This window comes from Amblyomma americanum, chromosome 7, assembly GCF_052857255.1.
Source record: "Amblyomma americanum isolate KBUSLIRL-KWMA chromosome 7, ASM5285725v1, whole genome shotgun sequence".
NCBI lineage: Eukaryota > Metazoa > Arthropoda > Arachnida > Ixodida > Ixodidae > Amblyomma > Amblyomma americanum.
The window spans coordinates 119,366,173-119,392,459 of record NC_135503.1 but is presented as its reverse complement, the minus strand read 5'-3'; the positions used below and the strand labels follow the sequence as shown (position 1 = coordinate 119,392,459).

General features: G+C 46.2%; 1 protein-coding gene across 1 annotated transcript; it reads left to right on the top strand.

The window, feature by feature from the left end:
- The first annotated feature begins 217 nt into the window (after positions 1-217).
- Positions 218-1,997, top strand: LOC144098023 (sulfotransferase ssu-1-like). Its single transcript, XM_077630594.1, has 2 exons — positions 218-251; positions 1,336-1,997. Exons 1-2 carry the CDS (start codon positions 218-220, stop codon positions 1,995-1,997), a joined length of 696 nt encoding a protein of 231 aa, XP_077486720.1.
- The last annotated feature ends 24,290 nt before the right edge of the window (positions 1,998-26,287 follow it).

Here is a 26,287-nt window from a genome sequence, read left to right as displayed (position 1 = left end):
CAGGGTCTCGTTAACGAGACAAACTAAATCAAAAACAAATACGCCATCACTCTCTCTTAAGTGAGAGTATCCACACGCTCTCCATTCGGAGCTAATCCGACTTGCCTCAGGCACACCGCCACCCATCATCGGTCCGTGTCACCCGTCAGCAACAGAAGAGGGAGCGAAAGGGCCACGAAGCTGCCGCACTACCGACGGCGGGACACAGCAAATAAGCATGAAGTGGTTTGTCTGCCGCTCCGGGAAACCAGGTAAGGATCGTCCCTTTTTTCCCATGGTCTTGGTGAGTACTGCCTGTCCGCCATGACAGGTGTCCGTCACGGCCCTCCTGGAAATACGTTTTTGTTCACAAGGCACGGCGGGACGCTGCGGGTGCCTCTCCGACGGTAGCCCACATCGTTAGGGAGGGGGGGGGGGGTCTGTGCGTCAAGCGACCATTTTCGTTCCCTGTATGCACTCGGGGGCTCTCGCTTGTACTGGGGAGCGGCTTCCGCGTGTGGCGGCGTCCTGCTTCCTGCAAAGGTAAGCAGCTGGAAAAGAGCGGCGGCCTTACAGATCCCACCGATAACTTGAGGTTGATGTTACTTAAGCGTTTATTAATCTCCCACTGATGGAAACTACAAAGTGAAAAGAGAGCCATCCCCTGTAATTCTTGGTTTCGGTGATTGGTGGCTTCCGTCATTCATGTCATAATGAGCACCTCTTATTATTCTTTTGTATTGCACCAGACAAGACTATTGTTTTTTCTGCTGCTTTTTCAGCTCAGTTTAGATCAAGTTGTGGATTCCGCCACGCGCGTAAGGTTATACCCAATCGAATGTCAAAAAGTAGCAAAAACCAAAATTCACACTAAATTTCAGACTTCTCTTTCTCTCCCGGGACAAAAGGGCCACACAGGTAACTGTGTTATGCCTTGGTTATATCTGTAGGTAGGGCGTGTGCCAGCCAATACCTCAGTCATGCCTATACATGTTGGACCTCTGTGTCCCTCTGTAGAAAAGTTTGAAGGATCGTGTCCAGAAAACTTAGCAGTGATTAAGGTTACATTTTTTATCAAAAAAGCCAATCTTCTAGAAATGCCTATGCAAAACACTGTCGCTGGGTACTTCATTCTTCGCAGGTCCACCGCTTTCGTTCTAGGCAACAATACGACCAAACCAATACTTCGAACAACCCCGCCATGGACTTCAGGGCACCTCTAGAGTCATAGACGGCTTTACGTTGAACCGGCACCTCTCTGTGGAACTCTTCCGTTTGGCGTTGCAGTACGAGCCGAGAACAGGTGACATCTTCCTCGCCACATTTTCCAAAGGCGGAACCCTCTGGTTGCAACAGATCTCTTACCTGTTCTTCGCGACGGGCTGCCTCCTCCTAGCGGGCTTGAATTGCAGAGGAGCCAACCCTCGCTCGAGCTGTTCGGAGTCGAAGACGCGGAGAATATTGCGCGGCCTGGCCTTACCAGGACGCACTTTAACTACGACTTGGCACCAAAGAGTCCGAAAGCAAAGTACATGTGGGTCTGCAGAAACCCCAAAGACGTATGCGTCTCTTTTTTCTACCACAAGAAGGCTCGCACAGCATACGACTTCACTGAGGGAAAATTTGAAGATTATTTCGAGATCTTCCTTCAAGGCGCCAACGATTTCGGCGACTACTTCGACTACGAGCTTTCTGGGCGCGCCCACCGCAACGACCTCAACGTGGTTCTCCTAAACTACGAGGACATCAGGGTTGACCCACGGAGTCTAGTACTGAGACTTGCCGCTTTTCTGGGAGAAGAGTACCACCGCAGACTCGTCCAAGAACCAGAAATCCCGAATCGGGTCCTCGAGCGCAGTACCATAGACTACATGAAAGGTAAAACAGCTGGCATCATAAACACTTTCTTCGACAAACCACCAGTGAACAACCAGAACCTGTGTCCTGGGATAAATCACTACATGGAAACTTTGATGAAAACCCTAGGGATGCGAACTTCTTTCGGAAAGGTGTCGTAGGAGACTGGAAGAACCACTTCACGGAAGATATGAACGCAAGAATGTAAAAAAATATTTATCACAATCTTTCTGGCAAGTATTTTATTGATATCTGGAAGAGTTATAGCATTCTATAAGTGCCAGAATACTGCGTATTGTAGGCCTTTCCGTCACCTAGACATTATTCGAGTGCAACGGCCGTAGACTCATGGTAGACGGGTACACGTGTGTAAGAAGTGGACGTGTACTTCACCTGCTAACCTCAAAAGTTTGCCGCTCCATTTCGCTGAGCTTCCCTTCTTCATCTTCGTCCCACTTGACACGGCGCATGGGCACAAATGTTGCAGCTCGGTTTCGCCGGCGCGCCGCGCCGTTAGCAACAGCAGCTGCTCCGCATCACGTGACCAACACGTGCCACCGCCACGCTGAAGGCTCGAAATGCTACCGTAATACAACTATCGCTACAAAAGCTCAGTTGTTAGTCAGCATCGTGTGTGTGTGCGTGTTCCTTCCTGAGTGCGTCCGTTCGTCAGCTGTCGTTCTCCACCTGCGGGTTTTTATAGCGATAGCTACATTACGGTGGCATTTCGAGCCTTCAGCTTGGCGGTGGCACGTGACCGTGGCGGCGGCACGTGACGGTGGTGGCACCGCCACTACCACGTGGTCACGTGGTTGGTCACGTGGGGCGGAGCAGCTCATGCTGCCGGCGGCGTGGCGCGCAGGCGAAACCGAGCTCGACAGCTACGCGCATGCGCCGTGTCAAGTAGGACGAAGATGAAGAAGGAACGCCCAGCGAACGGAGAGCCGAAAGACTAACTTTGCAATTCAACTGAGCAAGTTCCACTCGACCAACTGTAGCTATCGCGTCACTCCAGGTTTAACCAGAGTTAAACCACCTCCAGTTTTAACGCGCACTCACAACACACAGTACACGGCGCCTTTTGCGTTTCGCCGTCATCGAAACGCGGCTTCCGCCGCAGGATTAGAACCGGGAAATTCCTGTTTAGTAGCCGAGCGCCCTAACCACAGATTCACCACAGCGGCTCTCAGCATCTTCAACTCGTGAGCCATTGAACGAGGGGCGGCCGGCGTTATTTCGACCAGGTGAAAATATCGGAAAGCCAAGCCAAATCGTTATTCCGACCTGGTCGTAATAGCGAAAGCGTTATTTTCACCCATGGATTATAGATTGGCTTGGCGTCATTTGTGATTTGTGGATCGCGGTCGTGCGGGCGCGGGCGTTTTGCGTCGCTTGCTTGTTTGGTCGGCCTCTGAATGCTCTAGATGTGTGGTGTAGCACACTCGTTGTGAAAGGACGTTTGTGTGGTTTGTGTGCTCGCGCTTGTGTAGTGCCTGTGTCTTCGAAGGCGCTCCAGAAAAATGAAAGTCTTTTCGAAGATTTCTCAGGAAAATCTTCTCGTAATTTACCGTATGAAAATACGCTTTCATTTCGCGTACTTTATCGGTTGTTCGAGTGGGCATTTGTGCGCTCATCCGTTCCGAGCTTTCGTCCTGATTTACGCAGAGTATAGGCAAGTTATGTGAATTCTTTACAACGTGTGGCAATGGTCAGAAACACGATCAGGCACGGTGGTTTTTCAATCCCCGAGGCATTCGTCGGTCGAAGCGAGCAGCGGTCCCATACGTACAGGGTCGTCCACCCTGAGCGCATGTGTGCGTGGCTGCGCTCTCCGGAGGGCCACTGCGTCCGAACCGGCCACTCATCGCAGTCGTATGGTGCAGAAGTTGGACTGGGGCGTGGCGCTTCGCGTCATCTGCCACTTCGCTTCGATGCGCGGCCGTGTCGGATGCAGTGGCCCTCCGGAGAGCGCAACCATGCGCTCGCGTTACGACAAGAGAAGAACGCTGCTAGTGGCATGTCGACAGGACCAGATGGTATTCCGATTATGTTAATAAAGAAGCTAGGACCCAAATCCAAGCAAACAATAAAAGAGTTAGTGAAAAAAAATGATAGTGGATGAATGGCGATCAAGTAGAATGAACATGATATATAGGGGAAAGGGGGGCAAAGCTGACATAAGCAAATACCGTTCCATAACAGTGAAGTGCGTGGTTTATAGGGTGGTGATGCAGATTGTAAAGGGCAGACTGCAGGCTTGTGTGGAGAACGAGGGGGGCTAGGGGAGCGGCACAAAGGGTTCCGGAAAAAGAGGAGGTTAGAGCTAGGACAATCTGTTTTCATTGACGCATTATATAGAGATTGCTGAAAAGGAACACAGGCCCCTATGGCTAGCATTTCTGGGTATCAGGCTAGCCTACGGCAACGTTATTCAAGAGGATCTGTGCGACATACGGGGCACATTGGATGTGGAAGATGCAGTAATTAATCTTTTAATATATATATATGTATATATATATATATATATATATATATATATATATATATATATATATATATATATATATTGGCGCGAATATTTGCAGTGTGTTCGTTTTTCGGATCTGCCGCCACATCACTTTATCGCTTTGTTTGCTACGCAAGACGCGACTAGATTTATCTCGATTGATCGCAGCCAGGCAGAGCTGATTCTACGTTGTTCCGGAATGGTCTAGTAACTTTGCGCTCTTCATCTCGAAAGTTCGCTATCAGCTTTAAATTGAGCACGGCCGACAGCGGCCGGCATTCTGTTCGACGACCGCCTAGCACGCTTGTCGCTTCGCCGCCGCCGAGTGATTCAGTCCATTTTGGGTGCAAGTCAGCCCAATAAACAGTTTTCTTTTAGAAGACCCTTTCGTCCGTCTTCATTGCTGCTTAGACTGCCGTCACCACTACGTGACATCATATATATATATATATATATATATATATATATATATATATATATATATATATATATATATATATATATATATATATATATATATATATATATGAAGGCAGCCAACAGTCACCGAAACCAAGGTGCATAGGGGAACGTTAATTTTTTTTAAATATTTTTTTTTAATGTGTTATGCTTATCAGTGGGATAATAATACTTAGATTAATAAATCGCTTAAAGAAAATTACTTATAAAGCAGCAGAAAAAACAACCATGCCGCCGGTGGGATCCGAACCCACGACCTCCGAATATCGCGTCCGGTGCTCTTACCAACTGAGCTACGGCGACGGCTGTCCAATCTGCTGCTCTCGTGGGAATTTATGTTTACTGGGTGTAAGCGAGCCTTGAGAGTGTTCACCAGCGCCACCCTCGACCATAGCGGTGGACGTAGCACGTCCTGTAATACCGCGAGCGTGACGTAGAACGTCATCTAACGGCGAGGGCGGAAACTGTGCGAGAGCCCTCTTATGCTACCTATGACATCAAGACTGCCAGAACCGAGACCCTCGTTAAGCTATTCGCAGACAAGTTAAAGGAAATGAGGGGCCCGTTTGACAAATTTATGAAGGGAGCCAACAGTCACCGAAACCAAGGTGCATAGGGGAACGTTAATTTTTTTTAAATATTTTTTTTAATGTGTTATGCTTATCAGTGGGATAATAATACTTAGATTAATAAATCGCTTAAAGAAAATTACTTATAAAGCAGCAGAAAAAAAAATATTTAAAAAATATTAACGTTCCCCTATGCACCTTGGTTTCGGTGACTGTTGGCTCCCTTCATAAATTTGTCAAACGGGCCCCTCATTTCCTTTAACTTGTCTGCGAATAGCTTAACGAGGGTCTCGGTTCTGGCAGTCTTGATGTCATAGGTAGCATAAGAGGGCTCTCGCACAGTTTCCGCCCTCGCCGTTAGATGACGTTCTACGTCACGCTCGCGGTATTACAGGACGTGCTACGTCCGCCGCTATGGTCGAGGGTGGCGCTGGTGAACACTCTCAAGGCTCGCTTACACCCAGTAAACATAAATTCCCACGAGAGCAGCAGATTGGACAGCCGTCGCCGTAGCTCAGTTGGTAAGAGCACCGGACGCGATATTCGGAGGTCGTGGGTTCGGATCCCACCGGCGGCATGGTTGTTTTTTCTGCTGCTTTATAAGTAATTTTCTTTAAGCGATTTATTAATCGAAGTATTATTATCCCACTGATGAGCATAACACATTAAAAAAAATATTTAAAAAAAATTAATGTTCCCCTATGCACCTTGGTTTCGGTGACTGTTGGCTCCCTTCATAAATTTGTCAAACGGGCCCCTCATTTCCTTTAACTTGTCTGCGTATATATATATATATATATATATATATATATATATATATATATATATATATATATATATATATATATATATATATAAAGTAAAAGAGTGCTTATAAAATGGGGAAAAAGTGTGTCGGGCCCTATAGACCTATAGACATACAGGGGGGCTTAAGCAAGGATGTCCTCTGTCTCCTTTGTTGTTCATATTGTACCTGCAAGGGTTAGAGACCAAACTAGAGAGGAGTGAACTAGGCTTCAACCCTTCTTTTTTCAAGCAAGGAGAATCGATTAAACAGTCATTACCGGGACTAATGTACGCGGATGATGTAATGCTAATGGCTGACAATAAGGAAGATTTGCAGAAGTTGATTACCATCTGTGGTACAGAGGGAGATTAGCTTTGAAATTTAGTAAGGAAAAATCTGCTGTCATGATATTTAATGATGAGGGCTACCAGCATAGAATACAAGAGTTCACAATCGAAGTTGTGGATGAGTACAGGTATCTTGGGATGTGAATAAATAACGGTGAATAAAGGGGTGATGAAACGGTGAATGAATAACGCTAGTAGGAAGGCAGCTGTCATGAAAGATAGGGCACCGTGGAATTACAATAGGTATGAAGTGGTAAGAGGGATCTGGAAAGGGGTAATGGGTCCTAGTCTGACTTTCGGCAATGCGGTCCTGTACACGAGACCAGATGTTCAAGCAAGGTTAGAAACCAAACAACGCGGCGTAGGGAGGCTAGCTTTGGGAGCACATCGCAATACACCAAATCAGGGGGTACAGGCTGATATGGAATGGACTTCGTTCGAGAGCCGAGGAGCTAGCAGTAAGATGGCATTTGAAGAGCAATTTAGAAAAATGGGGGGAAAGCAGTGGTCTAGGAAAGTTTTCATATGCGTGTACATAAGGAAAGCGTTGACACGAAATGGAGAAACCGAACTAGAAAATTGTGAAGCAAATATCTGGACAGCAGTAGGGGGGCAAATCAGCAATTATCAGTTAAGTAAAAGGTTAAAGGAACACAGAGTGCTCTGTGGAAAACAGGGATGCTGACGAAATCGGCACTGGGAACATACAGGATATTTAAGCAGGAAATTGCCAAAAAAAATATCTATGGTAATTATAGGGGAAGCTCTTTGTTAATTGATTCCAGGACGGGAGTTTTGCAGAGTAAGACATCGACAGAGTCAGGTACCACGAGATAGAAATGTTGTGCATTGTGTGCGCAGAGAAGGAGGAACCGGCTGAGGACTTGATACTTCCCTGTAAAAGGCTTCACCCTGTAGTGGTATGCAGCGAGGCTGATTTTTTCAAAGCATTGTGGTTAAAAGACAGTGCAGGGAAAGTGTATTTTATGCGAATAGAAGTAACCAAGCGAAAGTTATCTGGATGGTGGCTAAAATTAAGACAAGAGTAAAATTTCACAAGTCATGGCTAGGTGGCTTGAACCACCGCACGATTTCAAGGGTTCAGCCTTATTCATCCATCCATTGCATTCATACTAAGGGTGGACGGCCCTGTACATTGTAGATATAAGCGAAGGGCACAAGTCTTCAAAAGGCACTAGGTGAATATTGCCCACGTGCTAACTATTAAATTGCATGTGGATCTTGCAAATATTAAAGATGCTCTGCCTCGTTCAAAGTTCCTGGAATCGTTTATAAGATACCCTGCGACAATTGTAACTACGTCTACATAGGAGAGACAGGAAATCTACCAAGGCGGCTAAGAGCCCTGCAATGATTTCGGCAGGAATCAAACAGCTTCAAGTGCTGTGGAAGAACATGCGTGAACAGGGCGGGAAATTGCTTGCGATAATGTGAAAATCGTTGCCACTGAAACAAATTTGTAAGCGTGGCTGGACCTGGAATCCTTAATACTGCAGACCATGCTGAATACACTCAACAGAACAACGGCAAGCCTTCACCAGGCCTATTCAAAGTCACTGCGCCGATTAGCTAAGGCTACATAAGCTTCTTCTTTCTCGATCGGACCTTCATTGTGAACAAGAAACCTGTAAGGGTTCCGAAATGTAATTCAACTTGTTCGCCATGGTCAGTGACCCAAGTTTCATTCTACCTTTAATGCAAAGTGGGAACTCCACGACCGACAAAGGGTGCCCTATGCACCTAAGCCAGCAGCAGTTGTGCCCTGCTCCCACAATGTATTCCACAACTGACGTCAAAAAGCAGGTTCGCCAGCAGGTTCGGAATCCATTTTGTACCACTTCTCTTAAGCTGTCCTGCCTGAATCCACGCATTTTTTGTGTTGGCAGAAAGCACTGGTGGCAGAAAAAACATTCCAGACAATTGGTGTACTGCAGCGGTGTTCTGAGGGGATACTTCTGTCATTAAGTCATGCTAGATGGCATTTCAATGGAGTATACAACCCCCCCCCCCCCTTTGAAGAACATTCACTTGCCTGTGAGACTGAACGTATTTTAAGACAATAGCCAAACGGGCGAGTTGGTGGTACATATTGGTGGCAAACAGCGCAACGACGCGGACAGAGTGGACTCTGTCCACTCTGTCCGCGTCGTTGCGCTGTTTGCCACCAGTATTTTAAGAGTTTAGGATACTGGGTACAATAGCGTAATAATATGAGCAGAACATAGATTGCCAGTCAAGCTTTGTAGGGGGCTAGTTGGTCATGTATACTGAGACTGGGGAGTGCAAGATTCTAGACAAGGGAACAACACCACGAGACACGAGCGCTCAGTCTCAGTATGAAATAAATTGGTTTGTTGCAGCTTATTTATAATATTTTCATTCCTTATTTCTGTGTCTTAACTGCTTAGAATGATATGATTTCTTCAGATCTAAGCCAACTTTCTCAATAATAAGTCACATTGTAAGAAATGCATATAAATAGAAGTAATTGTGAAGGCACATTTCACTTTGCCATAAGTGTCACAAAGAGACTGAAGAATGGCAAATTCATATTGGTTGGCATCAAGGAAAAGCTTTTGTTCATTTTAATAAATCTAGATTCTATGTCGATATTTATGTAGGGTACTTGCTATTGGAATGACGTCCTGGACATGCGCATGGCCAGCCACAATTTCATGGCACTTTGCACACTAACTTTGTAGTTCTGTTAAGGTTTGTCGAACCACTGTTAAAAGAGCTGGGACCACGCCTTGGGACCAGCTTAACAGGAACCACTGGAACTTACACAAGCACAATGCATCCTTAAATTGGGGCCATTTGATTTTGCAGTTTAATTATTATTTTAATGTTGGATAGTTGTAATGCAGCTCTTGCTCTCTTATTAATATGAGTGGTAGACACCTTTGACGATGCCTAAAATCTTAACTTGACAATTCAGAGGTATGATCACGTTATAAGTAAAGTGTTTCAAACTGTACTTATAGATATTACAAGTGTGGAGGAAAATTATATCAGTCTTTGGCATTGGCAAAGCAGCAAAGACTAATATTAAACATGGATCAAAAGTAGAACGTTCTTGCGGGCTAGTTGGTTCATTTCAGAGAAGAGGTTAGTACTGCGCGAATTAGACACGACAGGAGAACAGGAACAAACACGACAACACAGGCGCAGACTTCCAACTGTTTATTCGAGACCGAAAGGCAAACGCTATATAAGGGATGAACCTTAGCACATTACCATCATTGTCATTCACACACACATGTCCCGATTAAAATTTAGACCACATTACTGAAATTACAACGTTGCAGAAGGGCCAATAAACCCCGAAAGAGTAGTCAGTCAGCATGTCCACAGACACTCCATGTCAAGAAAATGAGAAAATAAAAAAATTTGGATCAAAATAATATTATTATTTTGCCACATATTCTAAAATTGTCCACAATTCTTGCTGAAATCTGGAAGAGATATTAGGATGCCAAAATGTTTTAGGCATTACGAATGTCTTTTCACGCCAAATTTGTCATGACTGAATACTGATATCTTTTTTGCTTTACTATAAATTTTTGCCTCTTTTCTTTTTTGCCATGCAGTTTTGAACACTACAGTCAGTCTTTTTTCTGTTTTACAACATTTACTTACTTCCGCTTGTGCAGTGACGTTCAGCTTTTCATGAGCACTGGAATAAGCCCTACATTTTATCACGTAATGATCACATGTTTAAAGACTGTGTTCTCTCGTCATACTAATATATATTCCAATTCATTTTTTGAACTCACAAGAATCGATTGCAAGCACCGTTGCCAGATAAATTGCCATGTGGACATATTGCTTGAAGAATGTTTGAAATGTGTTTTTAATAGCTATCTTAAGTCATCAATTGCTCGCATCTTCCTGTTTCTAGGTCTTACACCTTTCCATTGTCTTTTTTTACAAACAGTTAGTCATCACCGCTTTTAGATATCAAACTTTTAAAAAAATCTACTTCTCATCAAAAGTTGCGGAACTTCAAAGCTTAGCTAGGCAGAGGAAGGCAACACGCAGGTTTAAATGTGCCTAACAACTTTGATGGGTCACCCAATGAGCTATTTACTGTGACATCTGTGCACCGCCTGAAGGTGCAACTGAAATTGCTGTATTAATCTTCAACATTAACTGCATTACCACTCAGTCTTCTGGCAATGAAAAAGCCACAGTTGTCTGTGTGTATGTGTGTGTGTCGAAGGTAAGTGAAACTGCCTTTCCCAGACGGCATCTTCGGAAAGAGCATAGATAAGGTGAGACTGAAAATGTTTAACCATGTCATGTAAAAGCAATTCTACTTGATAGCACACTTCTTGCGAAATCACATTTCCACTCTGAGTGCACTATGATCAGTTTGACTGCAATGTTTCAAAAAGAAAAAAAACTGTCTATTAGTTGCGCCTGGGATAATTGTTTCCGGTACCTTTTGCTTCTTTTCATTCTTCTTTTGCTTCCTGTTGCAGTAATTATATAGGCTGCCTTATCTGATGTATCTATAATCTACAATTGTCAGACTGGGAGACGAATAGGAAAGAGGTCTAGTACATGGTCAGGCATATCATGCCTTTTCATCAATGTATAGACAGGACGAGTGAAGTACATTTTATTTTGTTCTGCTCCATAAATGACCTGATATGAAACTTTGTATGCAAGCATTGTTCTCAACATATTGATTTATGAATGATTTATACTGCAATCTGGGCATTTAAATTCTTCTACAGGGGCTACTGGCACTTTTTTGCTGCCTCCATCATTTTTGCACTGAGTACAGGTTCATCTGATGTATATTCTTCCATGCTTCACCCTTCCATGCTTCAACCTGACATCTTAATAATAAGCGAATTATTTATACTTCTATTTAATGAGAAAAGTTCAGCTTTATGATGCCCAAGTAATCAAATGACCTATGTCTCGCATTACAGTTTATTTCCTACTCTATCTTTCTGCTTGATAAAAACACCGTACATTTCTTTGAAAATGAAATGGGTCCTTGCTACAGCACTTACTTGAAGGAGCTTTAAACCTATTTTTTTTCGGTGGTCGAGAAGATATATCAGCTAGTTAAAGTGAAATATAAATTGCCTTCACTGGGTAATTGCCATCTGGATTTACATACACGCAAGAACAAACATCCTAAATTGGGAATTTGGCATAGTTACAGCTCATATGAATCATGATCACCCACTCTCAACCAGAAACCTGTTGGCCACAGTTTTAAACTAAGACTCACAGTTGTTTGCTAATATGTGATGGCACACCTTCTCTTCCAAAGCATTGTTTCAGCTGGAACTAAGTGAAACTATAATCAAAACTGAGGTGCACCTGAAACAAAACGGCAAATAGTTCCAGTTAGTGACTTAATAGAACCTGAATGCTTCTGTCTTGGACCGACAGTAGGTCAACTTCATAAGCATGGCAGATTTCCAATGGTATCCAGCTATGGAAAGCACAGGGTTCTATGTGGTCTCAGCTCGAATATGTCAGATTAAACTTTCTACATTTTCAGTTGGTACCAGTCAAAGCATGCAGGCACGCATTGCAGCAGTGTTAAGGCTTCTGCTTTAATTGTTCTGTGCGAGATGTGTCCTAGTTTTGATTAGTTCTTCTTTTATAAGGAATAGCTCTTAAAGAAATCTGCTTTGACACCGGCTGAACTTGGAAAAACATTAAGGGGGAATAAAGTGTATATACACTTTAGTGTCCATGGCGGGAACTGCTAGAGGAGATAGCTGGGCACGCACTTGTAGGCATGGCTGCAAGCCTTTCTGGCACATGCGGTTTCGCCCATTTGAGCACCGTAAACTTATTGGGCTGCAGCCACAACGAGAATCATATTTTGAAAAATCTAAAAATCTGATGCGGATATTACGGTCAGCTATAATTAACTTTTAAACATATAAGCCACATTACTGCAATTGGTAATAAATTAAATCATGTATTAGATTACCATCCTGCTGGTTAAATAACACATGTTAGTTTATTTTGACGTACTCTTTTATCACAAAAAATATATTTAAAAATTATCACGTCTTCGGGGAAACACACTGTAGCCCCTCAATTTTTTAGTGATTATGCATGTAGAGCACCTTCTGGAAGGTAAATTAGGGTTCGGCATATGTATATCTTGCAAATAAAAACTCTCACATGCACCTGCTGAATGGCATTTATTTTTTGTTTTGTGCAATACATGCCTTACTTATTTGCTTCTTCCATAACTACTACATATTTCACATATAAATAAAAACTAGTTCAGCTTCTATTCTGAGTGCACATACTGGGATGCATTTCTCTAGTGATTATTACTCTGCTGCAAGTGATATACTTGCATCAGCTCGTCGTGTTACCCATTCTTCTGGCCGAAAACCTTAGCTGCAGCCATGGAATCAGCATTCTTGGGCATGTGTGACATCTGCGGTCATATTGTCCAGGTGGTGATGTACGTGATTTGTGTGCATCTGGTAGAGGATGGCCCTATGGGCTATGTGCACCTGATATCTAAATATAATATTTTTGGTATGCTAATGTGCTGAATCTTATAGATGAATTTTGGTATTCCAAATATGATTTGATCTCATTAGATGTACAGCAAAACATTACTTATTTTATTTAAAGTTCCAGAGATAATATGAAGTTCCATTTTTGGGCTGCATGTACAACCTAAGGTGAGAGTTGAGTGTGCACTCGTGTTCATGTATAATTGTTAAATGCACCAAAAGCGTTGAATGCAACAGAACATTGCCATCGCGTTTTTCCATGGGACCGCAAAAAGAAAAAAAATTAACATCAAGGAAACGTATTAGCCGAATGTTTAGAGTGAAAAAAAGTTGTGTACTGTTGTCTGCAGTTCTTTTTATTATTATGACATATGCACCATATATGCTTCTCTGAAATTAGCAAGGCTGTGTGGTTCTCAGGATCGTTCTGCATGCGCAAAGCTTCAGAGACGCACTGCGATGAGTCTCGGTTAGCCTGAGCAGCTAGCTCTCGGTGGAAGGGATTTAGCAGTGAAGAGGGAGCTTGCCTAGAGCGTGCGAAAATGCGGTACGCGTGCGCTTCGTCGCTGTTATCGCGGTGGCCGCATTAATCCCCTGGAATCATCGCCTTTTGGAATATACAAATTGTTTATTTTAAGGTGGATGTGACAAGAATAAAGCGGATGGCAGAAACAAAGTTGTCGGAGCCAACCCACGCAACCGCATTTCCTACAGCGCTGCTTGTGCCGTCTGTCGCGGCATAGTGTCGTTTTTGTGGTTTGGGTCGTTCGCGCTAGCGCCGCAGCGGCGATGTAACTGTGCCAACAGACGCACAAAAATCACGTAGTCTGTAAGTGTGTTGGCGTTGGCCTGGGTGCTTCCTTCCAGAGGTCACCGAACGCAGCAGCGAAATAGCCCCTATATAGAGTACGTACGTGTATAGTCTCGCTTTTTCAGGCCGGCATCACCTTTATTCCGGGATGGTGTAAAGCTACCATCGTGTGGTGACTTTCTCGACGTCCGACAAGGAAATTATGCAATGATTGCATTATGTAACAGATATAGGCGATCGATTCGGGTTTCTGTGGCAGCTGGACTACCTGGATCATATGAAGAAAAAAAAACGTAGCACCGGGAAACACGCAGCAACAGCAGACATAACAGCGGGGTTGCACAGGATGTTTGTTTCGCAAAGGAAAAATCAATCCTGCCTCTTTTCATTGCGAGCGCTAGAAGCTCCATATGCTAAACCCAAAACCTTAAAGGGGCGAAGACACCAAATTTTTGGTTGGAGTGTTCTTAGTTTCAAACATTGCATACTCCCACCAGGCGCGTGATACGTGCTCCGCGATTCAAATATGCGCATTAAATATAATCGCATTATTTATACTGAGCGATTTCGGTTTGAGTGTCGGGGTGCGTTACGACGTCACTCCCGAGGAAGAGCAGCAACCCTGGTCATGTGGGCTCCAAAAGTAGTACACAGGGACCGCTGCACCGTCTGCTCTCATACACATGCTCTGCATACCAGGGCCTTTCGAAATGCTGGCCAGGACTGCGATATGCTTTATTTTCGAGTAGTGCAATTATAAAACAGATATTTTAAATTACAATACAAACATGTTTCCACAAAATGAAACGATGAAAAGAAACATTTCACACAAATATTTTATTCCTCCTCATCATTTATCACAACCTAAAGCTTATTGAGCATCAAAATGAATGAGGGGAAATCATGTAGAATGGTAAAGTTTGTCTGAGCCATAACTGTGTTCAGGAAAAGAACATGACAGCTTGACTTTGTAAGCTTCCGAACGATAATATTTCAGCTTTTCATTTCTCGGCCTTTTGGCGAAGATCATATATAGCCCCGGAGCGCAGCCTTGTGGTAGAGCATCCGCCTCACATTCAGGAGGTGCTGTGTTCCATTCCCAGCGCCGCGGGTACGCACTGGTTTTTTAATGGGCACAAGATTTCCCCCAGCAGGGTGCTAGTCTCATCTTGGGTGAGATGCTTGGGAAAAGGGTCTTCGAACAAACCGCTGCCTTCACGGATCAGCGATAATTTCCGCCGTCAAGCAACCCTAAATCCGCCTTGGGAGGTAGAAGTCCATTTTTTTATCTGTCATGCACACCTGGTGATGCGTGGGAGCCAGCCACAACGGTAGCGAGAAAATGCCGCAGCGCTTTGCTCGAAGGAGGGGGTTTGTTACTGGAGAGTGCTATGGCACATCTCTCGTGAGGCTAGAGAAGTGAACGTTTCATGAACATTGAAAGTTTTGTAACTGGCACAAGGCGAGAGCTTTGGACTGCGGGTTTTAACCACGTGGAGTCGTTTTTGTGCCCGCATTCGACGGGAATTTTTGAGGCGCAGGCTATCCTTCCCATGCGGTGCATCCCTGGAGAGCCGAGAACTAGGCCGGGAGACGGCCTGTTTCCATTGGATTAACCGAATGGTTGACCGGAGGCTTGCGGGAACCGAACACACGACCTCCCGTAGCCGAGCTCTCAAGCACGAGGCCACGGCTGCTGTGGAGATGCTCTTCTTGTCACAGTTCAGACACTGAAAAGGCGTATGACGTGATGTGGCATTGTTGAGAAACATAAAATAACACAAAAAATCGATGAACAGCAGCTTATGCTACTGCAAGAGTGAGAGCATTAACAAGACGACCTCTTCCACGCTCTCTTGTGACACCTCCAGCTGTGGAATGCTGCCCCAGATGCAGTATTCCTGACGGGAGGTAGCCCGCTTAACTCTTGTGTATGGGTTTCACCACACTGGAATCCCTGGTCGTAACGGACCCACAGATGCTGGCACATTTCAACTATGAATCTGTGCAGGATTTTCAGCAGCTGTTTTCCTTCTCACTAGAATAAATGTGCCTGACTGATCCAGACTCTTAGATTTGGAAGTTTGTTAAAATTATGCCCACAAGTTCTTGCTTTCTTTTAATGGTTCATAAGAGTGGTAGTCATATGTGCTGACATTACATGTGCTTTCACAGAACAAGCAACTCTACTTTGAGAAAACTCAGGAAAATTTCTAAACGGAACACTCTGCATGCTTTCAGTGGCTTCATACACTGCTCATTGTACTGCAAAATAATATTTCAGGCTTTCAAGGAACCCTCGAACAAGAGGGCTGACACAGGTTGTTTTGCTCATCACTGAGAAGCACTGCCTTTTACTGCCTTTGCAATGAAGGCAGACTCTGACATCCCTTTCGATAGCAGCAATGCCACAGTACAAGCACCAAGCGATTTCCACAAAAATTAACAGCTTTTTATGACCTCGTCATCATAGCTCGAACCGCAGAGAAACTAGCCTCTGTTTGTTTCTGCAATAGCCTACAAGATTGACGAGGCCTAAGAGCAAGATTTAGAGATCGATTTTGATGCCACGCTAGGGTGGCGTGGCACCTCGCATCAGCATACTGAATGTTCATGAATTCTGCACATTACTATGACTACGGCTTATTCCACAGAAAATACTTTTGAACGTAGCGGTGTCTATTCATATGCACCAGCCCAAATTTAATGTTGAGTGTGGCAACCTGTACAGAAGCAACCAGTACATACAATGGTCACTTGATTGAAGAGAAGAAAAAGACAGTTAAAACAGACAGGCTTCCATGCCTAATACTCGTTAGAAGCAAAAATATATCATGCCAATGAGAAAGGACCGTAGGCTGGACACTCACAGTGCCATTAAAACTCGTGCCAGACCCCTGCGTTAATTTCAGTACGTCCTTTTCCCAGACTTGGCCACTTTCTTGATGGTATCCCTCACAATGCTCCGATTTTTTCAGGTAAACGAAATTCCTCTGACAATTCTAGGTTGCTAGACGCCTTTTAAAACCGTCACATTCCTTCAAAGAACAGTAGAACCTTGCTGTTCTGTTCCTGGTTCGTGTAATCTGTAGTTTCGCAAAACCAAAAATTATGCGTGTTGTGCTATTTTTATTAACAATACAAATCCTGGATAACTTTTTGAAGTGATTCGCTGGTATACATGTCAATAATTTTGCCAAATTCTGATCATATGATGAATTCCGAGACCAAGAGAAAAAGCCAGCCAAGTCAGTCATCATTTTTGGATGCTTTGCTCAAATGCACTTGAGCACTGCGGAGAAGACGCAGCTGCTGCTCTACACAAAGGCAAGGAAACAAAGCATGTTAAGAGCAGCTGCGGCTCTTTCACAATGCACAAGTGTAACGGGACAAAGTATCTGAAAACGCTAAGATATAGTTGACCGACTGGACGTGCCATGAAACTTCAGCCCCATGGAAAACGAAAATATGAAAACTTGCAAGCGCTAGAATAGGAACTTTTCAAAATTTGTGCCAGCACATTCACAAAAGTTTTAATGAAGTGGAAGTGCCAATAAATGCCAGGGAGTAAGAAATGGCGCAAAACCTGGACATAGAGACAATCACGTGCAGACCCGAAAACAAATTTGCAGACGCTATTATGTCAGGATTTCGCATTCATCGAAAAGCAGTGTGCAATCCCCTTGAAATCAGTGTGTGGCAGACTAGCTAGCAGTTATATTATAGCATTAAAATTGCAGTAATTACTTTTCTCTAATTTCCAATGTAATTCATTACTTTTGTGGCCTGGTAATTCAATAATGTAATGAACTAATTTCAAGCAGTAATTTCACAGAAAATAATTAATTACTAGCGATATTACTTTTACTGCATACCGAGTCCATGCTTCTCGTATCTGCCATGGTTTGGCATCGCGTTTGCGGAGATGAGCATATATAAAGCAAAGATGCAGTTTATGGAGGTTTAACGTCCCAAAGCAATCGATTCGGGATATGAGGGACGCCATAGTGATAGGGCTCCGGGAATTTTGACCACCTGGGGTTCTTTAACGTGCACCGACATCGCACAGTACACGGGCCGATAGCATTTCAACTCCACTGATATGAGACTGCGGCGGCCGGGATCAAACCAGAGTTTCAGTCAGCAGCCGAGCACCATATAACCAATGCGCCACCACGGCGACTCCCAAAGCAAGAATAAATTACCGAAAGGACTAGAGACTACTTCCATGCTTTGAAGGCGTAAAACATACTTTTTAATTTACATTGTCAGGACTCGGTAGAACCCCGAGGAGAGCTGAAGGTAAAACGGTTTACTGGTTAGCCAGAAAAAGTCCCTGCGCACTTCGGCTTCTTCTTCTTGCCTCGCGCTCGTAGACCAAGTCTTCATCTTTGGCGCCTTCTTGCATGCGGCATTTGCCCCCCTCCTCAGGAAGCATCGTCTCGATGGTAACAAAAGGAAGTAGGAGGCCAAGATCGGTCCGAGTAGTACGGCTTCATACGTACAACATGGACGACGTCGACTTGTTGCTGGCGTCGCTTGGATTTCGATAACCCGTCCGGCACCACCTCATACGTGACGTCGGTTAAACGTCGCAGCACAACATAGGGCCCGAAGTACCGCCGTAATAATTTTTAGGAGAGTCCACGACGGCGAATAGGCGTCCAGACCCACACTTTGTCGCCAGGTTCATACATGACATGTCTGTGACGAAGATTGTAGCGTCGTGCGTCAGCCTCCTGCTGAGTTCTGATTGCGCACACGCACTAGTTGGCGAGATTCCTCTGCGCACTGTGCGAATTCCTCGGCGTCCTGATCGACATCGTCACCGTCGGCATTCGGGAGCAGCATGGCATCTAGCATAGTTTTCACTGGTCGGCCATGAAGAAGGCTGAAAGGCGTCATGCGAGTGGTGTCTTGTTGTGCCGTATTGTAGGTGAACGTGACGTAGGGAAGAATTTCGTCCCAATTCTTGTGGTCTACGTCCACGTACATACAGAGCATTCCGGCGATTGTCTTATTGAGGCGTTACGTCAATCCGTTAGTTTGGGGGTGATAGGCCGTCGCTTTACGATGACTGGTACCGCTGAGGCGGAGAACGGTTTCCAAAAGCTCGGCCGTAAAGGCAGTTCCTCGGTCAGTTATAATGAGTGCCGGAGCGCCATGCATGAGGACAATGTCCTTAACGAAGGCCCGAGCTGCTTCGGCGGCGGTACCCCTGGGCAGAGCCTTTGTCTCCGCGTAGCGAGTTAGATAATCGGTGGCGACAATTATCCATTTATTCCCGGCAGTAGACGTCAGAAATGGTCCCAGGAGATCCATGCCAATTTGCTCGAAAGGTGTCTTTGGCATTTGAAGAGGGTGGAGTAGACCGGCTGGTTTTTCAGGGGGTGATTTACGACGTTGGCAGTCTACGCACGTCCGTACATAGTGCTTCACTGTCGCCGGTAGTTTCGGCCAGTAGTATCCGCGCTGTACTCTAGCCAACGTGCGAGTGTAGCCTAGGTGGCCGGCGGTTGGCTCGTCGTGACACGCTTGCAAGACTTCCGTGCGAAGAGCTGTTCGGACGACGAGTAATGACTGTTCCCCCCAGGACGGAAGTTCTTGTAAATTACGTCGTTGCGAAGAAAGAATGACGAGAGGCTGCGGGCGAAAATCTTAGGCACATCCGTAGTTCGCTTCTCCAAGAAACCAATAAGAGGGAGCAATTCCTGGTCCTCTCTCTGCTGTTGGGCAAGAGTTGTGTCATCTATGACTCCTAAAAAAGCAGCGTCTTCATCGGTCATTGTGGAGGGTCCGACTGGTGCTCGCGAAAGGCAGTCAGCATCCGCATGCTTCTTTCCGGATTTGTAAATAACCGTCATGTCGAACTCTTGTAATCGAAGGCTCCAACGCGCGAGTCTCCCTGAAGGGTCCTTTAAGTTCGTCAGCCAACAGAGAGAGTGATGGTCGCTAACGACTTGAAAGGGGTAGGCGTACAAGTAAGGGCGGAATTTCATAACCGCCCATACAACTGCAAGGCATTCCTTTTCTGTTGTCGAGTAGTTCGCTTCAGCCTTAGACAGAGTCCTGCTGGCATAAGCAATCACTTTTTCCATACCATCCTGGCGCTGCACCAATACAGCACCTAAACCCACATTGCTTGCATCGGTATGAAGCAGGGTAGGGGCGTCGTCATCAAAGTGCGCCAGGACAGGTGGCGTCTGTAGGCGTCTCCGGAGTTCATTAAAAGCTTGGTGCTCTTCTTCACCCCAGCGAAAGACAGCGTTGTCGCGTGTCAGTGAAGTTAATCGCCAGGCAACTCGTGAGAAGCCAGCAATAAATCGACGGTAATAGGCGCAAAGCCCCAGGAAGCGCCTAAGCGTCTTTTTGTCCGTAGGTGTTGGGAACTTGGCGACTGCGGAGAGCTTTTCGGGGTCAGGCCGGACACCTTCTTGGCTAACAACGTGTCCTAAGAATTGCAGCTCCTAGTAACCAAAGTGGCACTTCTCGGGTTTTAGTGTGAGGCCCGCAGATCGTATGGCCTGAAAAACAGCTACCAAACGGCGCAGATGCTCCTCGAAGGTTGCCGAAAACACTATCACGTCGTCAAGATACACCAGGCATGTTTGCCACTTGAGTCCTGAGAGCACAGTGTCCATCAGCCTCTGAAATGTTGCTGGTGCCGAGCATAAACCGAATGGAAGAACCTTAAACTCATACAATCCGTCAGGAGTGATGAATGCTGTCTTTTCCCGATCCCTCTAATCTACTTCAATTTGCCAATATCTTCTTTTCAAATCCATTGAAGAGAAGTAACGTGCATTTCGTAGCCGATCAAGGGAATCATCGATGCGTGGGAGGGGGCACACGTCTTTTTTGGTCACTTGATTGAGCTTGCAGTAGTCAATGCAAAATCGTAAGCTGTCATCCTTTTTTTTAACAAGTACTACGGGGGAAGCCCAGGGACTCTGTGACGGCTGGATAACGTCGTCTCGAAGCATTTCGGCCACCTGACGCTGAATAGTCTCGCGCTCTTTCGGAGCCACACGGTAAAGATTTTGTCGAATCGGGCGAATCGCGTCATCCATGATAATTCGATGTTTGGTCAAAGGTGTTTGGCCGACCCGCGATTCTGAAGCAAAACAGTCTCGAAAGTGATCTATGAGATCCAAAAGACGTTCCCGTTCTGAAGACGACCGATTTGCGCTCACATCGACTATGGGTGCGGGCGCCTTGCTCACTGATCCTTCCAGTTGTAGCACGAAATAGTCTTGATTACTTGGGACGCTATCGAAGAAGGCCACAGTTGTGCCTTTCGGAATTTGCCGACGCTCGTCGCTGAAGTTTGTCAGCAGCACTTCGGCGTGCCCATTGGCCAAACTGACTAGTCCTCGAGCTATAGAAACACCTCGCCTGAGTATCAGGGTGACGGCCCGTTCGGCGACGCCATCGCCGGTATGCGCCACGTCGCACTTCACTTCAACAAGAGAGCACGATCGCGGAGGTAATGTCACCCCCTCATTGGCAACTCGTAAGGGCATCAGTGGTACTTGCGCATAACCAAGGTCTCCAAGATTTTTGGTGAAGGCAACGACGTTGTCCCGAAAGCTGATCCCAGCCCCATGAAGGCGCAGAAAGTCCATACCCCAGATGAGGTCTTTGCAACAGTCTGAGAGGATAACGAAGCTGCCAACGAACACTGAGTTTCCAATTCCTATGCGGGCAGTGCACTTCCCAGTCGGTGCCAGTAGCTGACCCCCAGCACTTCTTATTACTGGCCCAGTCCATTCGGTTTTTACTTTGCGCAGCTTGTCAGCCAGTTTTTGAATAATGATTGAAAAATCCGTCCCGGTATACACCAGAGCGTGTACCTCCAGCCCATCAATGCCAACGGCGAGGTCAGCGCTAACAACGTCGTCTGGGTTGCTCGTCTCTCTCGGCATTTGCGGCGGAAGTGCGGTAAGATCGGCGCTGTTATTTTCGTCGTCGGGGCTGCTTATCTGGTTCGGCATGTTCGGCGCTAATGTAGGCGGCATTTTCGGTGGTAGTGCGGCAACGTCAATGTGAACAGAGGCGTCACAGTCATGGGTTGCGGTCGGCAGCTGCGGCGGTAGTGGGGGCTTTGAAACTTTTCGACTGGTTGCAACCTCCTCTCGCGAGGTTGCGGCGGTTAGTTTCCCCGGCGAGGGCTTGGGGTCCGCCGTCCGCTAACGTCCGCATCTCTACGACGCGTCGGTGAAGGATAACGCCGTGGAGATGGGGAGCGGCGGCGGAAGCCCGGTGAGTCGGCTTCCCTGCTGAGCGGCGGGTCCTCGAGTTGGGCACGGCCAGCGTCGAAATGGCGTCGAGCAGAACCAGGCGGAAAGGCCTGCCCCTCTTGGCGGTAGCGGCAGTTCCGATACACATGGCCAGGTTGTCCGCAGAAGCAGAGTGGTCGGCTGTCATAAGATGGCCACTGGTCAGTTCGGCGCGGCTGAGGGCGGCCGGGACGTGCCCACTGAGGCTCCTGGAAGAACCGCGTCTGCTGACGGCTCGCTCAGCTCGGTGGGGCGTGGTCTGGCGGCGGACGACGAAGGACTTCCGCATAGCTCGCGGGTTGCGGCTCCGGCTCATAGTAAGGTGCCGTGTTGACGGCCGTGTTGCTGTTGGGTTGGGGCACGTGGTATGGTTCGCAAACGGCTGCCGCGCTGTCAACTGGATGAGACTCGGGGTATGGTGCAGACGGTGACAGAGCATGCCGGAGCTCTTTCCCAGCGGCTGCCGCGACGGCCTCTGGTGACTGAACGCTCGTAGCAGTAATTCGCTGCAGCTCCTCAAGGACAATGTCTTAAATGAGGTCTCGAAGAGTGTTCCCATCGGTTGCAGTGAGTGCCGCCGCAGTCGGTGGAACACCGGTGAAGAGTCGGTCGTACTGGCGGAACCGTTCTTGGAGGGCTCGCTCTATAGCTGTAGCGTCCTTGACGAACTCACTGTCGGTTTGAGGTGGGTTGCGCACCAAGCCGGCAAACACCTGCTCCTTGGCGCCATGCATGAGATGCCGTAGCTTCCTTTGCTCAGTCATATCGGGGTCGGCACGGCGAAAACGTCGAGCCATGTCTTCCGCAAACATAGCTACGCTTTCATTTGGCTTCTGGACGCGCACTTCAAGCAGGCGCAGCGCATTCTCTCGTCGATCAGTAGTGGCAAAAGTGTCCGCCAGCTGGCGGCGGAAGTCATTCCATGTGGACAAGCTGGCCTCGTGGTTTTCATATAACGTTCTAGCAGTATCCTGAAGTGCAAAATAAACATTGCAAAGCTTCTGGTCCACGTTCCACTGGTTGAACTTGGCCACTTGTTTAAACTGGTCGAGCCAGTCTTCCACATCTTCAAACGCGTTCCCGCGGAAGCACTCCGGTACCTTGGTGTTGTGAAGAGTCACCGACGTAGGGGTTGGAGGTGCCATGGCTTGGAAGACCCGGCGAACTTTGACGTTTGAAGAGTCGCCCGGTAGATGGTTGTACTCCGGGGAAAGGCCTAGACGTCGGCGGCTAGCGCGATGGACAGGCGTGTCGATGTCCGGGACTCGCTGTGGACTGCCAGAAGGAGTCCTGTGCATACCCAGCACCTCCACCAGTGTCAGGACTCGGTAGAACCCCGAGGAGAGCTGAAGGTAAAACGGTTTACTGGTTAACAAGAAAAAGTCCCTGCGCACTTCAGCTTCTTCTTCTTGCCTCGCGCTCGTAGACAAAGTCTTCATCTTTGGCGTCTTCTTGCATGTGGCAATATTGTTTCCTTCCTTTCTAGTGACGAACCTACTCAATAGCATAGTCATAGGGCAACACATACATTAAATGAATCATTACTCGCCACGAAGCAACGCGGTTTTGTGGCCCATGGATTGCGCGATCGCATCGCAATCTGAAGGCCCTTGGTTCAATTTTCTGCACCCTCGGAAGAAATTTTTCTCTTTGCTGATTATGTCACTGGGGAAGTGGACCACTTTTCGTGGGCATCGACAACGACACGGGTATCGACGTTAATGTGCCACTTAAGGCACGCCTTAAAAGCGCGCAACCAGTAATAGCCAGCACCCCATGGAAGTGGCGCACGCGGACGAGGGGTGATGTGCGCGCAGGCGTCAGCACTGCCTTAGTGAAAAGTCTGCATATCAGTCACAGGACTGCTACGCATGTTCCTGCACTGCATGGCCGCCAGAAGAGCTCCATGACCAAGGCATGCCATACGGCGCCTTCACGCAGACGCACTGCGAGTACTTGAGCAAGTACTTTGACGTTGCCACACTGACATGAAGTCTCAACTGACACGTCTAAGAAAGTTGGTCATGAGTTGTCGGTTTTTTGTGGCCTCATTTGAGGCCCTGTTTCTAACTCAAGGGCAACAAAGGCAACAGCGTCCCAGCGACATGCGATTTACTTCCACCAACTTGCATACAGAACAAATCAAATGAACATCAGCAGAATTGGCAGCTTCTCTGCGCCCCTGTGCACTGCTGGGATGATGCGTGGATAAGATGTCAATGTACTCCCGCTGTTTACGCGGATGACAAATTCTTCGAAATCAGGATGGTGGGACCATATTACACATTGAACGATGTACTTCTGATTGAAGTGTGGTACGACAAAGACCTCATATACATCAGCAAAGCGGCTGCTCAAAATGGCTAAAGAAGGGCAATTTTCACCGCCCATTTTCAAGCTCAGTGAGGTGCAACAAAAACTAGCAATTTTGCACAAACTACGACCAATGCGCAACATTTTAGCATCAAAACTAAAAAGTAATTTTCATTTCTTAAGACAGGTAATTGTAATGTCCTTAGTTTTTGATAGCAGTAATTTTTAATGTAATTTAATTACTGTTGGGATATTTCTAGGAGAGTAATTAGTAATAAAATTTAATTACTTTTCAAAAGTAATTTTCCCATGAATGGTGTGTGGTCAGCGGCTGCCTAGGGAACTTGTCAGTGTCCTTACGCAAACGATGATACGCCACCCAGTTTCCTACATGTGACCATGTTCATGAGAAAAGGGCATATTGCGACGAAGACGACAAAGCTGGCAGTGGTGCGGTACAGAGCACTCGGCCATTCCCTGCATGCAAATCATATCTCTGCCATCGTTCATCGCGCCTCACTCTTTGACCAGCCACCACGTAACAATATTATACACCACACAGCATTTGCATGGAGGGAATGGCCAAGAGCATTTTCCATTTGGTTTTCTTCATGTTAAAGTAGTATAGGCACGTAATTGTGGTGGCATGTTTTCTTCTCTACAATGATGTGGAAAATACTACAACACATGAATCACCATGTAACATTTTCCCACGGCCGCTAAATAATTTATATTTTTTTCTGTCATCTGTTTTGGTTTCAACAGCCGAACAATGGCGGCGACGTCAAAGAGTGCTTTTGTGTCACGTGAGGCATGAAAAAGCGCCCATATAATCGCTGCTTCATCGTTATAATTTACTGCAGTGCTGAAGCCAGCCTTCCTCAAGAGCCGGAATGACAACTAATGTGGAAGCAGCGATTATATTGCAGTTTTTTCATGCCTCACGTGACCTGTAGGCACACGTTGCGCCACAGTCCTCATTCGGCTCTTGAAAGTGAGACCGAAACAGAACGAGAAAGAAAAGAGATTATAAATTATTTAATGGTTATAGAAGCATACCTGGTGGTAATTCATGTTTAACAATGCCTTACGCATCATTACAAACAAAAAACAAGCACACGAAAGTTCGGTGTCTATACTCCTTTAATTCTTTAGACCCACCATTCTGCTCACTGATCTTGCTTTGCAGTTCATCTCCTGAACGACTTAGCGATATCGCCTTTGAATCGCAGATAACTAACGTGTTCTCCATTAACTCTTATTCCCAACTGTTCCCCATCCAGGCCTCGGAATAGAGCAGGTATTCCTAAATACCTCCTGTTTACAGGAGGAATTCTGTTGCAGACGAGGGATTGTGGAGACTCATTTTTTTGCATGATTGGTGATGTATTAGACACTGCAGTCCAAGACTTCTGCAGCACAGTTTGGTATTGACACTGTTGCTTCCATCATTGGCAAAACGTCATCTAATGAAAGTAGCGCCTACATGTAAGCTGAAGACACCTAAGCCCGTACTGTTGGAAAAAACTGCATGCGTGCTAGACACTTGCTTGTTAACTAAAATAGGGCCTAATAGAGCAGCTGGGACACGGAACCTGGTTTACATGCCTTCGAGGCTGCACTGGTAGCTATGAGATTAAAGTTTCGCCTGCGCATTATTAATAGAGCAGCTGGGACGAGGGACCTGGCTTATATGCCTTCGAGGCTACGCTAGTAGCCATGTGAAAAAAAGGTTTCACCTGCGCATTCTTTGAAATGCCTAAGGTATCATCTTTTACCAGGTCGATGGATATACTCAGGCTGCTTTCAGTTTGGCCATATTGTTACGTGGCGACCAGCCGAAT